The sequence below is a fragment of the Pseudorasbora parva genome, chromosome 13 (genome assembly GCF_024679245.1).
Source record: "Pseudorasbora parva isolate DD20220531a chromosome 13, ASM2467924v1, whole genome shotgun sequence".
NCBI lineage: Eukaryota > Metazoa > Chordata > Actinopteri > Cypriniformes > Gobionidae > Pseudorasbora > Pseudorasbora parva.
The window spans coordinates 15,519,753-15,534,185 of record NC_090184.1 but is presented as its reverse complement, the minus strand read 5'-3'; the positions used below and the strand labels follow the sequence as shown (position 1 = coordinate 15,534,185).

The window sequence follows — 14,433 nt, the reverse complement described above, 5'->3', positions numbered from 1 at the left end:
CCCTGAGTGTAATTTAAACTACAGTGATAAAACACCACTCTGCCTCTTTTCATTTTCATTTCATTTAAAACAATCTTAAACATATTAATAGCCACACAAATGTGGTTCAGGTAAAGCGTACCTTTATTATCTTCACTGCATGTATATTTATAACAAAACAAAATATAAAAAACAACGCTGCCGCTTTTTGTTTACTTTTTTTTATTAAACAATATTTGAAATATTAATATGTGGTTCAGACAATAAGTGTGCATATATCAATGCAATAAATTAAATATGACATAAAAAAGCAACAACTGAGTCTTAAATGTCAGTTTATGTAAGATCAAATAGCCATTATAAAGGTATATGAAGCTATACAAGAAATAAAGCAAACAATCCAGTCAAACGACAAGGTAAAATGACAAGTTCAAATATTCCAGCCGCTGTGAGTAAAGATCGGTCGTATATAAGGCGCTATATAAATAAAGATGACTTGTCTTGACGTTTAAAATCAAAGCAAATGTGGCTGTGATGATTGATGACTTCTTCCCAGTCTTGCAGTCTCTCGTGTTCTTGCTCAGACGTGGACAGGCTCTGAGTTCCCAGTCAGGTTGGGGTTGGACATCAGGCTTCGGCTCAAGTCTCGAGCTCAAGCCCTCCACCAAGGACAGCAAGTATGTTGTTTCCTATTCAATACAAAGATTATATGAACAAATCAACTCATGAATGATTTTTAGAGTTTATTACACTGTATATTTTCCTGTTTATTACAGTAAAGCCGCTTTGAAATGATCTGTATTGTATAAAGCACTTTATAAATGAAGGTGACTTGACTATAACAAGAACGCAACTGTGAAATAAGACAACTGATAATAATCCTACTCTGTCTGTTACACTTCCTCACACCTGCTGAAATCACTGATCGAGTGAATCTCCTGAACTTCTCCAATCTACAGTAGGTCATCTCATCCATTTATGTTGTGACATCTGCTCTAACGTCGGCCGTTTAGTTGGATCCCGGGCTAGGCACTGGCTAATCAGATCCCTGTATTCTGTACACATTTTAATAAGGAGTTAGTCATGCATCTCTGAAAACAGCATCTAAAACATGATTATTATACTGTAAAATGTTCTTTAGCTTTACTTTAAAAGTGAAGTATGTAGTTTCTGTGACACTACAAAATAAATTACAAAATAAATCATATTTTCGTCAAATCATTACGTCTTCCCCAACATCACAAACACAGCTCTCGTTTAAGGTTCAACATATTAGGAATACTTTTAGCTGTGTTGCATTTGTCTTTATTAAAATGTATCTTTCTGAACGGGAGCATGACTATGATATATCATCAGCTCTGTTTCTGTTCAGTTTTCTGTGTTGGTTGATTGTTTGTATTATTCTATATTTTTACTTGTAATTCATTTTTTTTGTTATTTTTTCCCTTTGTTGCACTTTGAGATTCTTCGGAATGAAAATTGCATTATAAATAAAATCTATTATTATTATTATTATTATTGAAGCGTGCTTTGTATCACAATGCTTTGTTCACTTTGACATGTTCGTGACCTGTTTAAGGTATAAATGCAGCGAATTTTGGCTTTCACTTCTTTAGCTAAATTTCTTTTCCCATAGCTCCGCCTGCTACATAAGCCACGCCCCAAACTCTCGCTATACGTTGAGCTATATATAAAAAATCTTACATACTTCATCTTTAACTGTTTCTGTTCAGAGCCTTTGCTTTGTGTGTGTGTGTGTGTTATCAATGTTGTCAATATGATTCACTCACTTTTGGATAAGTTGTAGTACATAAATGGAATTTTGGCTCGTCTGATATCTTCCGAATTGGCAAAAGGATGATATACGTGCACCATAGTGTACAACAGCACTCCTAGAGCCCAGACATTTGCTGGTATGGCGTGGAAACGAGGTTCTGTTAAGACTTCAGGTGGATAGTAATACGGCAGTCCTGTAAAGAAGAAATTTGCACATTGATGAGCTTTTTTTTAAGTATTAAATAATAAGTCACTACATTCAGGTTTTCACACTCTCAAAATGCTCACCAATGTATGTTTTGCTCTCGTAGCCATCATTACTAAATAGCTGACCGCAGCCAAAGTCGATCAGCTTGAGCTCCAACGTCCTTTCATTTACGAGGAAATTCTGCGCATGAATGTCATTATGAAAAACACCATGCTCGATGCAGACCTGTACTGCCAGCAGAGCCTGTCGCATGATGAACCGTGCTGTGGGTTCATAGATGGGTTTGCGAACGATGTAGTCCCGCAAGCTCATGCAAGGCTCGGGGAACTCCATAACAAGAGTGAATTTTCCAGGATGTTCAAACCACTCGTATAGCTGTATGATGAGCGGGCTTATGGGTTTTCGCCTCATCATCAGCAGCAGCGCCACTTCTGTAACGAGAGGTTTGGGATGCCCAGGCTAGAGAAAAAGAGTAATCAGAAGGTTAGCTGAGTAAAAATCTGAAGAAAACATATCAAAGTATCTTTGAAAAAGTCCTTTTTTTAAAAGTATATTTTTAGATCCGTTCAAAAGAGCCTTTTCAGCTCAAAGTTATTTGGTGCCTCAAGGCTTATTTGTCAATCACATTTACACTTAATGCTTTCTACGGGTTTATTAACTACAGTAAACTGCACTGAAACGACTAAATACATATTCAGGTTTTGGCCAACTTACAATATAAAGATAACGATTGTTTTCAATCTTGCTTAACTGCTTGATGGCAACCTGCAACAAAAAAGAAAGTTAGTTTTAAATGTTTTGATGCATTCAAGAGCAAAATGTTTGAACAATTCAGTCAGATTTACCTTTTTGCCATCAGATTTGCGTGTTCCCTTGTACACGCTGCCAAATCCTCCGGATCCAAGCATCGCTCCCACATTATAGAGAGACTCAAAAGACTCTGAAAAACAAACAGAAAAATATGAAATATATGACCTAAACATTTTTTTAAAAAATGTTTCCTCAAAAGCCATGAGCATTATTTTCAATGAAAAACAAGATGACAATACTGTTTAAAATGATGTTGGAGAAATAATGATCAGCGATTTACCATCATTTGGCTTGACGGCGGAGTGATCTGACGCAGATGATGATGGCTCAGGATCAGGGGAAAAAGGCTCCACAACATCCACAGCACTACTGAGACAGCAGCAGACAGGACTCTTCAGAGCCTTCCATACCCTCGTGAAGAAAGAACGAATTCTTTTCCATTTCCCACATCCTGGAGGATTTTCTGAAATTAAGATTTTCATTTGAATGACGTCAAATTAAGCAACGATATAATGACATGACTTACATTTTACTTTTAAATTCTCATCTGTAATGTTATAAATCCAAAGTAATGGAAATACTTCCAAGCTATCCTCCTGACTTCTAGATAATGCCTGCATAAATGTCCCAAAATCTTATTTTGCAAATATTAGTGGTCACAATATAGTTATTTTTCTTGCTTTATCTGATCTTTTTGGCTTCATTTGACCAAATCAGTTCTGGTAATGGCAAATATAATATATTTATGTTATATTAAATACAATATATTTAAATAAACGTTAATTTTGAAATGCATAGCTTTGTGTTATTTATGCCATAACCGACTCTGTAATATGACAGCCAGTTTGACAATGTTCTGTGTATTTGACAATTCAAAAGCAAAAAGTCTTGAAATAGAATTCTACTCTGGATTGTTTGCCGTCTGAGAAGCGGCTTTCTGTGCGCATGTTTCGGGTGTGTGTCAGACAGCACAAGTACCACTGAGTTCATGGCTTATTGAGAATTAGATTTTGAATGTTCTCTGAATGTTCTGAAAATGTTAGACGAATGTCCAATTAAAATATTTCTAAAAAAAAAAATTTTTTAAATTCAGCAAAGTTGTGCTGAGCAACAGTAAATGTGAACGGACATTACCATGATAAAAACTTGAAGCAATGAATTATCAAAATCTCTGTCTGTACACTTTACACTGGCCAGCCTTATTTCAGTCTCACCTGTTGAGGTCTTGTTCAGGGGAGAAGCCTCCATGGCACCCTGAACATTTCGGCCATTAGAAGTCCCCGTTGGCTCGACAGGAACTTGACCTGGCAGCGGAGGGCACGACCAATCAAAGCTGTCAGACCTGCCCTGTTCGCTTCGGCTGTCCAATCCATCGCCACTCCACCTCCAAATGACGTTGAATGAGCCTCTGCTGCTCAGGGACAAGGATGACATGATGCCCAGCGAAGAATCTGTGGAAGCAGTTCTTCTGGATCCGAAATGGCCTGAGTCGGGAAAATTTCAGACATCAAATCAGCCATTGAAAACAGAAATAGAAACGGAGCCATAACTTCTTTATTAAAAGCCTATTCTTACCAATGCAGGAGCATTTAGATGAAGATGAAGATGAGAAGAATGGATGTTCATCATCATCTGAGCTCTGTTGGCTGCCGCTCTGCAGCGTCCTGTCAGTCTGACCTGTGGACACAGAAACAGAAAACTCAGACAGAGACAGAGGTGCTAAATGTCTACAACTGAATTCTCACTGGTAAAAAGGCCATTATGACTAGTAACACTGAGAACAATTTAAGATTGCTAATATTAAAATTGCTAATTTAATCTTAAATACTATCTTTCTTAAAAAAAACGTTTAACAGATTATTTAAATTAACAGTTTAGCTAATCTGTCATGTGCTGATCCGGACTGAAATATTACGGAGGTAGAAGTGTTAGGAATATTGTATGGTAATAAAACAAAATGATCCAAATAAAATGATCTTTAGGCTATATGAATAAAATAAAACTTCAAAACTTTGCCTTCACTTTTCCGATGGATTCTTTAAAATCAAATCAAAGAAATACATCTGAATTAAACCTTTCTGGATTACAATCTGCCATCAAAATGACAAGTTGAATTATTCCAGCCGCTGTGAGTAAAGGCTATAAATGATCCGCCACCTGCAGCATCCTCACATGCGATACTACTACTAGCCGGACTCCTTCTTTATACAGATGTGACGTAATGACGCAACGACATGCTCGAATTTCCAGCGGAAACCCACCATTACCACTCAAATTATAAAACATTATTACAAGCTCACCGCTGTGAATCGGACTACGGTAAGATCATTTTGAACACTGGCTGGTTATGAACTTGCTCAAAAAAATTATTTTGTTCTATTGAGAAAATTTTGCTAATATTACCATTAAATTAGGAAAGCGTTATTTCTAAATGTTCCCTGAATGTTCAAAACGTCCAGTTTTTTTCAATATTTCAAAAATGCTTTTCTCTTGGTTAAAGGAACATTCTATTTTATACTTTTTTCATTATGGGAACGTTACTTTCGAATTTTCTCTGAATGTTCTGACGAATTTCCAATACAAATATTTTTTCTTAAAAAAAAAGAAAATTTCAGCGAAATTGTGCTGAGCAACAGTAAATGTGAACGGACATTACCATGATAAAAACTTGAAGCAGTTATGCACGAATTATCAAAATCTCTGTCTGTACACTTTACACTGGCCAGCCTTATTTCAGTCTCACCTGTTGAGGTCTTGTTCAGGGGAGAAGCCTCCATGGCACCCTGAACATTTCGGCCATTTGAAGTCCCCGTTGGCTCGACAGGAACTTGACCTGGCAGCGGAGGGCACGACCAATCAAAGCTGTCAGACCTGCCCTGTTCGCTTCGGCTGTCCAATCCATCGCCACTCCACCTCCAAATGACGTTGAATGAGCCTCTGCTGCTCAGGGACAAGGATGACATGATGCCCAGCGAAGAATCTGTGGAAGCAGTTCTTCTGGATCCGAAATGGCCTGAGTCGGGAAAATTTCAGACATCAAATCAGCCATTGAAAACAGAAATAGAAACGGAGCCATAACTTCTTTATTAAAAGCCTATTCTTACCAATGCAAGAGCATTTAGATGAAGATGAAGATGAAGATGAGGAGAATGGATGTTCATCATCATCTGAGCTCTGTTGGCTGCCGCTCTGCAGCGTCCTGTCAGCCTGACCTGTGGACACAGAAACAGAAAACTCAGACAGAGACAGAGGTGCTAAATGTCTACAACTGAATTCTCACTGGTAAAAAGGCCATTATGACTAGAAACACTGAGAACAATTTAAGATTGCTAATATTAAAATTAAATGTTCCCTGAATGTTTAAAACGTCCATTTTCAAAAATATTTTTTTTCTTGGTTAAAGGAACATTCTAGTTTATACTTTTTCATTATGGGAACTTTACTTTTGAATGTTCTCTAGATGTTTTGAAAATGTTAGACAAATGTCCAATTCAAATCTTTTCTAAAAAAAACTAAGAAAATCAGCGAAGTTGTGCTGAGCAACAGTAAATGTGAACGGACATTACCATGATAAAAACTTGAAGCAGTTATGCATGAATGATCAAAATCTCTGTCTGTACACTTTACACTGGCCAGCTTTATTTCAGTCTCACCTGTTGAGGTCTTGTTCAGGGGAGAAGCCTCCATGGCACCCTGAACATTTCGGCCATTAGAAGTTGGCTCGACAGGAACTTGACCTGGCAGCGGAGGGCACGACCAATCAAAGCTGTCCGATCCACTCCTGGATCTGGAGTGACCTGAGTCTGGAAAATTTTAGACATCAAATCAGCCATTGAAATTAGAAATAGAAATGGAGCCATAACTTATTTATTAAAATACTATTCTGACCCATGCAAGAGCATTTAGATGAAGTTGAATTGAGGGGATGTTCATCATCATCTGAGCTCTGCTGGCTGCCGCTCTGCCACGCCATCTTCCTCCTGTCCGCCTGACCTGTGGACACAGAAACAGAAAACTCAGACAGAGACGGAGGTGCTAAATATCTTGGAATCGCCTGGATCTGGGTCGGGTCTGGCAGCAGATCGCGGTCATCAGAACAGAGTCTCCAAATCTCCCGACCAGCCGTCTGAGAGGAAGCAGCTCTTCTGGATCTAGAGCGGCCTGAGTCTGGAATATTTCACACATCACATAACATTAGTTGGTAATGTTTTGATAATAATCAATAAACAATGTCAGTGATCAATTACAAATATTGTTACTATAGTTACGTTTAGGGTTGTGCCGATAGACGATAGTATCGTGTATCGACGATAGGCAGAGAGATCGCCGAAAGCTGAAGCTGTTGGCGATTTCAAGGCGATATTTGGCTCGTTCCCCATGAATATAATAAATAAATAAAAATTATTATTAAATGAAAATATTATGATCATAGTTATTATTATTATTATCATCATCATTACATTAATTGTACTTATTCTGCTTAGCCTTACTATTCACATCAACATCAAAGCGCGTGGTGTTGCACTCACAGGCTACGTGCCGCATATACTGCGAGTGCAACACCACACGCTTTTAAAATGTAAAAATGAGTTACTCTTCAGTGAAAAAATTTTTTTTTAAAGACGAAAAAACTACATAGTTTCAGAATTTAATTGCAAGGTGATCAACCTAGCCCTATATTCACAAATTCACATAAGCCATGGCGAAAACGGCATCATCATCATCATCAGGCTAAAGCATTTTTTTTTCATAAATGTACATTTATTTTATACTTATAATAATACAATAACAAATTGCTATATTATAATTATAGGCTATAGCCTATAGCTACATTTGAACAGAGCAATCAGTCAAAAGGTAAAAGCAGCTTTATTTCAAACGACTTAACGACGGAACAACAATGAACAAAAAATATATCACTGGCCGTTAAGCTAAGATTTCTTGTTAAAGTGCAGTGAAATACTTAAATGTCAGCAGACAATGTATTTTCTAATAATGTGTTTTAGCCCTTGCCCGCTGTATGGGCTACAGAAATAAATAGTTTATTAAAATAGACAGGCTGTGACACCAGGTTGACGGTAGCCTAAAAATAATAAATAACGAAATAGGCTTTAATAAATAAAAAACACAATGAAAAAACTCAAATAAAACGGCAAAACAATTAAATCACCTCAAATGTATAGGCTACTCGAATGAACTTATTGCTAAAACAAACACAAGGCCAGAAACAATTAAAGACAACAATTATTGTTATGCAATTCAGGTATCTATTCCCAAAAAATGTTTTGTATAAAGAAAACCAGCTGGTTTGAGAAGGTTGCGGTGGGGAGTTATGTTGCCCGCTGCACTGAACACGCGTTCCGATGGAGCCCGTTTCACACATACCCCGTCTGCAGTGCGTGTGCGGTGCGTATTTTTTTCAGTACCCATGTTAACGGATGACAGCTGTCACACTGCACGCGGGTGCTGTCCGTCAGTCTGTTCCAGGAGCGGTGCGTCTGCAGCAGTGCACGGATCGTTTTCGTACCGAGGCTATTTTTTGCTGCGCTGCGTTGCTGCATTAAAACGACAGAACATTGTTCGCATTAAAATAAACAGGTAGGCTATTGACGCGAAAATCTAGTAATTTAACCACAGATGCGTATAATTTAAAATATAGGCCTACTCTTGTTTCAAAGTCAACACATGGCTTTTTTTCTCAAGTTAAGCAAGGAAACGAGACTGCAGGATTTCCTTTAAAATGTTTAAAAACGAACGAAAAGACGAGAGTCGGCTGTTTTTGAATAGCCTATTGTAAGTTTCTAATTTAAAATGTTTGTGATTTAGGCTATAACCTATGTTTAAATGTTTTGCCACTTGTGTGAGCTAAATCTAAATATGAATAAATTAATTGAATAAAATGCTGTTTATGTAGGCTAGTGACGAGCCATGTTCAGTAAAAACTTTTGGATTTTAAATAAAAAATAATGAATAAATGCTGTGTTTGTGGTATGCAACAGCGGACCAGTTGCACACGGATTGCTTCACGGATGAACCTAAATAATACAAACACAACACATCTGGTTAACTAGAAGAGCATCATTTCGTTTGTTAAATAAGAGGCAATCTGGCTCTCGTTGCCGCTGTTTTCAGTGCTGCAGATTTCTCTCGTGGCTCGTGCATGTGCAGAGCACTTTAATCTAACTTTTGTATTCGTTCCGGTAAAATCACGAAACAAAATGCACAAAAACTGTCCCTGCTCTTCATGTACAATCACTGATGATATTCGGTTTTAATGAGAAAAAAATACGAGGATTTAAAGTGTGCAAATCTATGCCTTTATTCACGTGAAAAATCTGGACACTAACGCTATATTGTGTTTAGATGCATCCCCTTATAATACGCCATAAAGTGTGTATCATATGCACACAAAAAACTGCGTAGCCTAACATTTGTAAGCCAAAGCTCATTTTGACGTATACATTCCACGAGATTGCACACTCGTACTATACGCATTTTCGTAAAACTGTCCCACCCACTTTTTAAAACAAAGTTATGCCACTGAATGCTCCGCCCCGACGCGATAAGATCGCGTATCGGCGATCTCAAAGGCTGACGATATGACGATTGGAAAATTAGGCATATCGCCCAACACTAGTTACGTTACTCAAATTGAAAAGTTTTATTTATGCAAGGAATCAAATACATGTGATCACTAAGCTGAGAACATTGGGGGATTTTTAACCTTACACAATTTTCTTCACATTAATGTAGTCAATCATTGTACAACTTCAAACCATTAACAAGTGAAAACCAAAAGCACACTCACCTCCTCTTTCACCCATCATGTGAGCCATCGACATCCTTCGAGTCCAAACTGCAATAAAAAACACAACACAACACAAAATACAATACAATACAATAACCTACAACTCTCCTTAGAAATACTCCTCCCAAAATAAAATAATAATAAAATAAAACAAAAAAATTAAATAAAACTCCAAACTCCTGCTAAAATAAGAAAATAACAATAAATTAAAAGTATCCTCTAAGATAATATGAACAAAAATATAACTTTATAAAGGATATTATCTTCTGATGTTCCTCAAGAGTAAAAGTCTCTCAGAAATTTCCTTCAAGACCGCAAAATCAGCAGCACAGAAAATATTCTGTAAGTTTGTGAATTGGTGAATCAAACCAACAGATAGAGATCGGTTCGCGTGGGTATATATTCATTCAGAATTCATAACACGCGTCGCTATAGCAACTAAAATGCACATGCATGTCTATGGTATATATTCAGTCAGAATTCATAACACGCATCGCTATAGTAACTAAAATGCACGCAAGCACATCGTACATATGCATTCAGAATTCATAACGCGTCGTTATAGCAACTAAAATGCACGTGCATGAGTAGAGCACGTGATCACACATCAAATCGGAATACTTTATTAAATAGCTACAGATTTAATTTTGACGGTTTTTAAATGAGATTTATGGTTTCTGAACAGTCATTATTATTATTATTAGACAATTATTTTCGGTGGAATTATTTTTCCACCGAAAATAATACAAAAATGATTCATTGCACAAACGCGACCACTAGGCCTACAGTCTGGATTGAGTCGTTGCTTCTGTCCAAAATGCAAAACGGCACAAGGGAGGAAACATGTGGACATAATCTTATTATGAAGTCTATTAATTTAATTCGCCCTTTACTTTGGCAAGCCAGTTTATATTAAATTGTTCCCAGCGCTGTAGTAATTGCATTTTTACGGGTAAGAACGGATTCAGAGAGCTCTACAATTGAATTATCACTAGTAAAAATGCAATTACGACTAACACTGGGAACAATTTAAGATTGCTAATTTGATATGACAGAAAAGTTGTTTAATACACCAGCTTCCATGACTCATAGCTTTAAATTCAAATCTTGAAATTTTAAAAGTCACATCAAAGCAAAAAATAAAAGGTTCTTAAAAATCAAACTAATAATCCAGAAACAAACGGAATTCCCCATTAAACTTTTTCAACAAACTCATTTTAAAAAAACAAACATTAAACATTTAAACCTCCTGTAGAGAAGACAATGACTGTATTGAAGATTTCCTGCTGATGTGTTCCAATTCTTTTTTCCATTTAAATTTAAAATGAAGAGAGTCAATAGATTTAGACTCTTCTATACCTGTGGTTCTTTATAGCTAGCATCCTACATTATGAAAGTAACCCCATTTGGAGCACTGCAAATCCGGATTAGCAGAGCTCCAGCACAAAAATAAGAAAGTTTACCTGATTCTGGATAGCAAAACACGGGTTTTCCAAATCTAGACCAAACTTTTGAACAACTGGGTCCTGGACCGGCTTGAGAAGGATTGTTCTCGGGTACTGTGCTCTGTCAAAAGCTTTTCTTGGTGCATTCAGTTAATTTTTCCTCATTGAAATGCAAGTTTTATACTTTTTAAAGTATACTTTATACTTTAAACATGTAAAATCATCATGTGCAGTACATGAGGTAAAATATAATGCCTAATATCTATCTAAAATATAAGTCACTTAATACCGGTATTCACTTTTTTATTGAACTGAAACTCAACATTACATTTTCAATCATGCAGATGTTCAGAAAAAGAGCTTGAACAAGGACATAAATAATATAAAATGTATTTGAATTTTTTTTTTCACTGCTAAAATATACCATGTTTAAGTGCCATTTTTTGTTTCTGTTTTGCAATATTTTTACAATAACACGACAGTGGGACAGGTATCTCACTGTAACTTCTACAATGGTGAACAATCTGAAGGTATAATGAGCGACAGGACCAGAATGAACAGAACTCAAGAGATTAAAGGCATTCAACATACATTCCTAAGTTCTAGGAGAACATTTATGCAAGAAAGCATTAGACTTTAGGTGAAAATCATAACGCAGAGAAAACGCAGCTTTACAGTTCAAAAGATACTCAGAGAAAGGGCAAAAGATTTACCAATAATCTTCTGAATCTCCATCCAGTAAACTCTGATCATATCACAATCCCAGAATACTTGCATTTGTGTGCCCTTAGATAATGTTTTTATTGATAAAATGACAAAATAATGAAATCTAATTCAAGACAAATTGACACACTTAAAACACATATTACCATGTCTTTATTTAACAATTTTAAACATTTAACCAATAAACTTTAAAATGATCTGAGAATATAATACAATAAAAGACTTTCACAATAGAAAACACTTCATGGTTTGTGTACAAATGTTTCCAAACATCAGTGAAACCTGAACCAAAAAGTGAAAATTCATGATGGAATTTAATAATGGTGCAAAGAGTGATTAATGGTAAAAACCTAAACAACCACAACAAAACCAACACTGTATTAATTGTCTGATTGTCATAAAGAAAATGAACCATTTCTGTTCACTGTGTGAAATGCCAAATACATTACATGAATAAAATGACAAAAAGCTGAACTCCTCCTGCACTCAATTGAAGGGTTTGACGATTTTCATGGAGATGAAGTTCTGAAAATAAATAAATACAAAATAATTAGCATTGTACATCTTAAGTCTAAACATCACCTTTGTGAAAGGATTGATGAAGTGTGTCTTTACTGGTAATGAATACAACAAGATCCCAATGAATAATAGCACTAAAGGTGCCTTTACACAGCCGAGTTAAGGCGGCTCTAAAGCGGGTCTGTGTCTGCTCAAAATTCTGTGTAAAGACGCAAAGCAGACTTAAAATATGCCGGGTCTGACCCACCTCGGCCCAAAGGCGATGTAGAAACGGTTTTGATTCAGCGTAAATGAACGCGAACTTGTGCCGCCTTAAACTACATCATTGTCGTGACAACCGCCAGTCAGCCAGGGCTGCGTTTCCCAAAAGCATCGTAAGCCTAAGTTGATCGTAAAAACAATCGTACGAGTGCTCTCAATATAAATGTTTTTAATCGAGTCCCGGCCCTAATCGTAACTTAAGTAGCACTTGAAAATGATCGTAGATCTGCGAGTGCTCTGGAGTAATTGTAAAGCTCTAAGAAGAGAGAGTTATGAGGTCACCTACAGGACAACCGGCAGATTACACCTTTAACTTTACTCAAGTGCATTGTGATAATACTATAATTTTTTTTTTTTTTTTAATGAGGGCTGTATATATATTAGCAATAGCTATCTCTGCAAAAAACATTCAGAGCTGTATATGTGTGTGTTTGTGTGTACATATATATATAAACTTTTATAATAAGAATATCACTATTATAATAAAATAATTCGTATTTAAAAAAAAAGCACAAAAAAAACAAAACATGCAAACTAAGTTTATTTTAACTAGACAAAAGATTGGTTGTCATAAAATCATTATTGGTGTCAATAAAACCTATATAATTGAACAGCTCGATTGTGGTCTCAGCCTTGATAAAGTGCACGTAAGTTAGCCGTGATACACAAGCTGCACGATTAAGTCATTTATCTAAACGAAAAGCTGCAATTTCAACATGTTAAAGCACCCAGATTATTAGCCATGTTAATAACGTTTGTAAGAAACCAAACCATTTGTAAATCCGTCAAGATTTCAGCAAGATAAGAGTATTTATGTTCGTACAGATCACTCATCTTACATCAGGTTCCACAGCGCCCGACAGAAAGCTTGCCTGTGAGAAGATGTCCGCCGGTGATGACGATGGTGACGCCGCCATAAGACATCTAGCCTTTATTATATCTATGATCCTGGCTCCCTCTGTCTCTTCAACAATTTCTTCCGTCATAATCTTTTTTCTTTTTCTCCACAAATCAGCGCACATACAATTTGAAGCAAACTTTTTGCAGTTTATCTAACAATTTTAATAAAGGTTTAATAAAAAAATAAAAAAATGAATTAAGACAGCGTTTGTAACTTTTGAAGTGCATAAAAATATGTTCCCAGAATCCACGGCCTTTGTTGTTATTGTGACATAAAAGTAGAAAGTTTATAGTTTATAATTAGGCTATGTATTGCACCTAGGCTATCTGTAGCCTATGGCAAAAAATTACAGAGCGAGTTGTTCCCGCTGTCCTAAAGGAACAAAATGCGCCGGCGCTTAATTTCGTTGGACAAAGGCTTAAAGAAAACGTAGCCAATAATGTCATAGTTAGGCTATGTTTAAATATTAGCCTATAACATTATTTTTTAATTAAATAGCCTAACTGTCTGTAGGCTATATAGGCCTATTTAATAAATAAGAAGCGAACCAAAATCGTCGGTATGGATTGACGTGTGTAACGTTTTTCTGTTCACAATTAAACAGAATTGTCCAATATTCGGGCTCATGTTATATGAGCTGAGAACTAAACTTTGTTTTGGGGAAATATTACATTCCTGACCACTTTTACAGTCTATGGGCTCAGAGAGATAGGCTGTGCAGCCTGATGCTATAATGGAGAGTCCGCGCTCTTCTTTGGTCAGAACCACGGAGAACGACCGCGGACAGGTCCGTCCTACGCACAGAGACTTTTCACAATGCAACAACATATTTAAAGAGCATTAAGCTATAAAATATCTATTATGTAAAGGGAGGGGAAGCAGCCGCAGCGAGCGCAGACACAGAGCGGCCAGAGAAACGGAGGAGCGACTGCAGTATGGCCATGGGCGTAGATTACGCGGGGGACGCGGGGGACGTGTCCCCCTCACTTTTAATAAAATGTAT

At 36.7% G+C, this 14,433-nt stretch overlaps 1 protein-coding gene across 2 annotated transcripts; it reads right to left on the bottom strand.

Moving 5' to 3' along the window:
• Window positions 1-236: 236 nt before the first annotated feature.
• LOC137038097 (serine/threonine-protein kinase pim-3-like) lies at window positions 237-2,324 on the bottom strand. 2 transcript variants are annotated; one of them, XM_067412537.1, is made up of 3 exons: window positions 2,044-2,324; window positions 1,770-1,949; window positions 237-1,034 (listed from the first exon to the last, which is right to left on the bottom strand). In XM_067412537.1, the coding sequence occupies exons 1-3, from the start codon at window positions 2,294-2,296 to the stop codon at window positions 943-945; spliced, it is 525 nt and encodes a 174-aa protein (XP_067268638.1). In that variant the 5' UTR covers window positions 2,297-2,324; the 3' UTR covers window positions 237-942. The 2 variants fall into 2 exon arrangements, with proteins under 2 accessions (XP_067268638.1, XP_067268639.1); XM_067412538.1 differs by having other exon boundaries at window positions 237-668.
• Window positions 2,325-14,433: the final 12,109 nt, after the last annotated feature.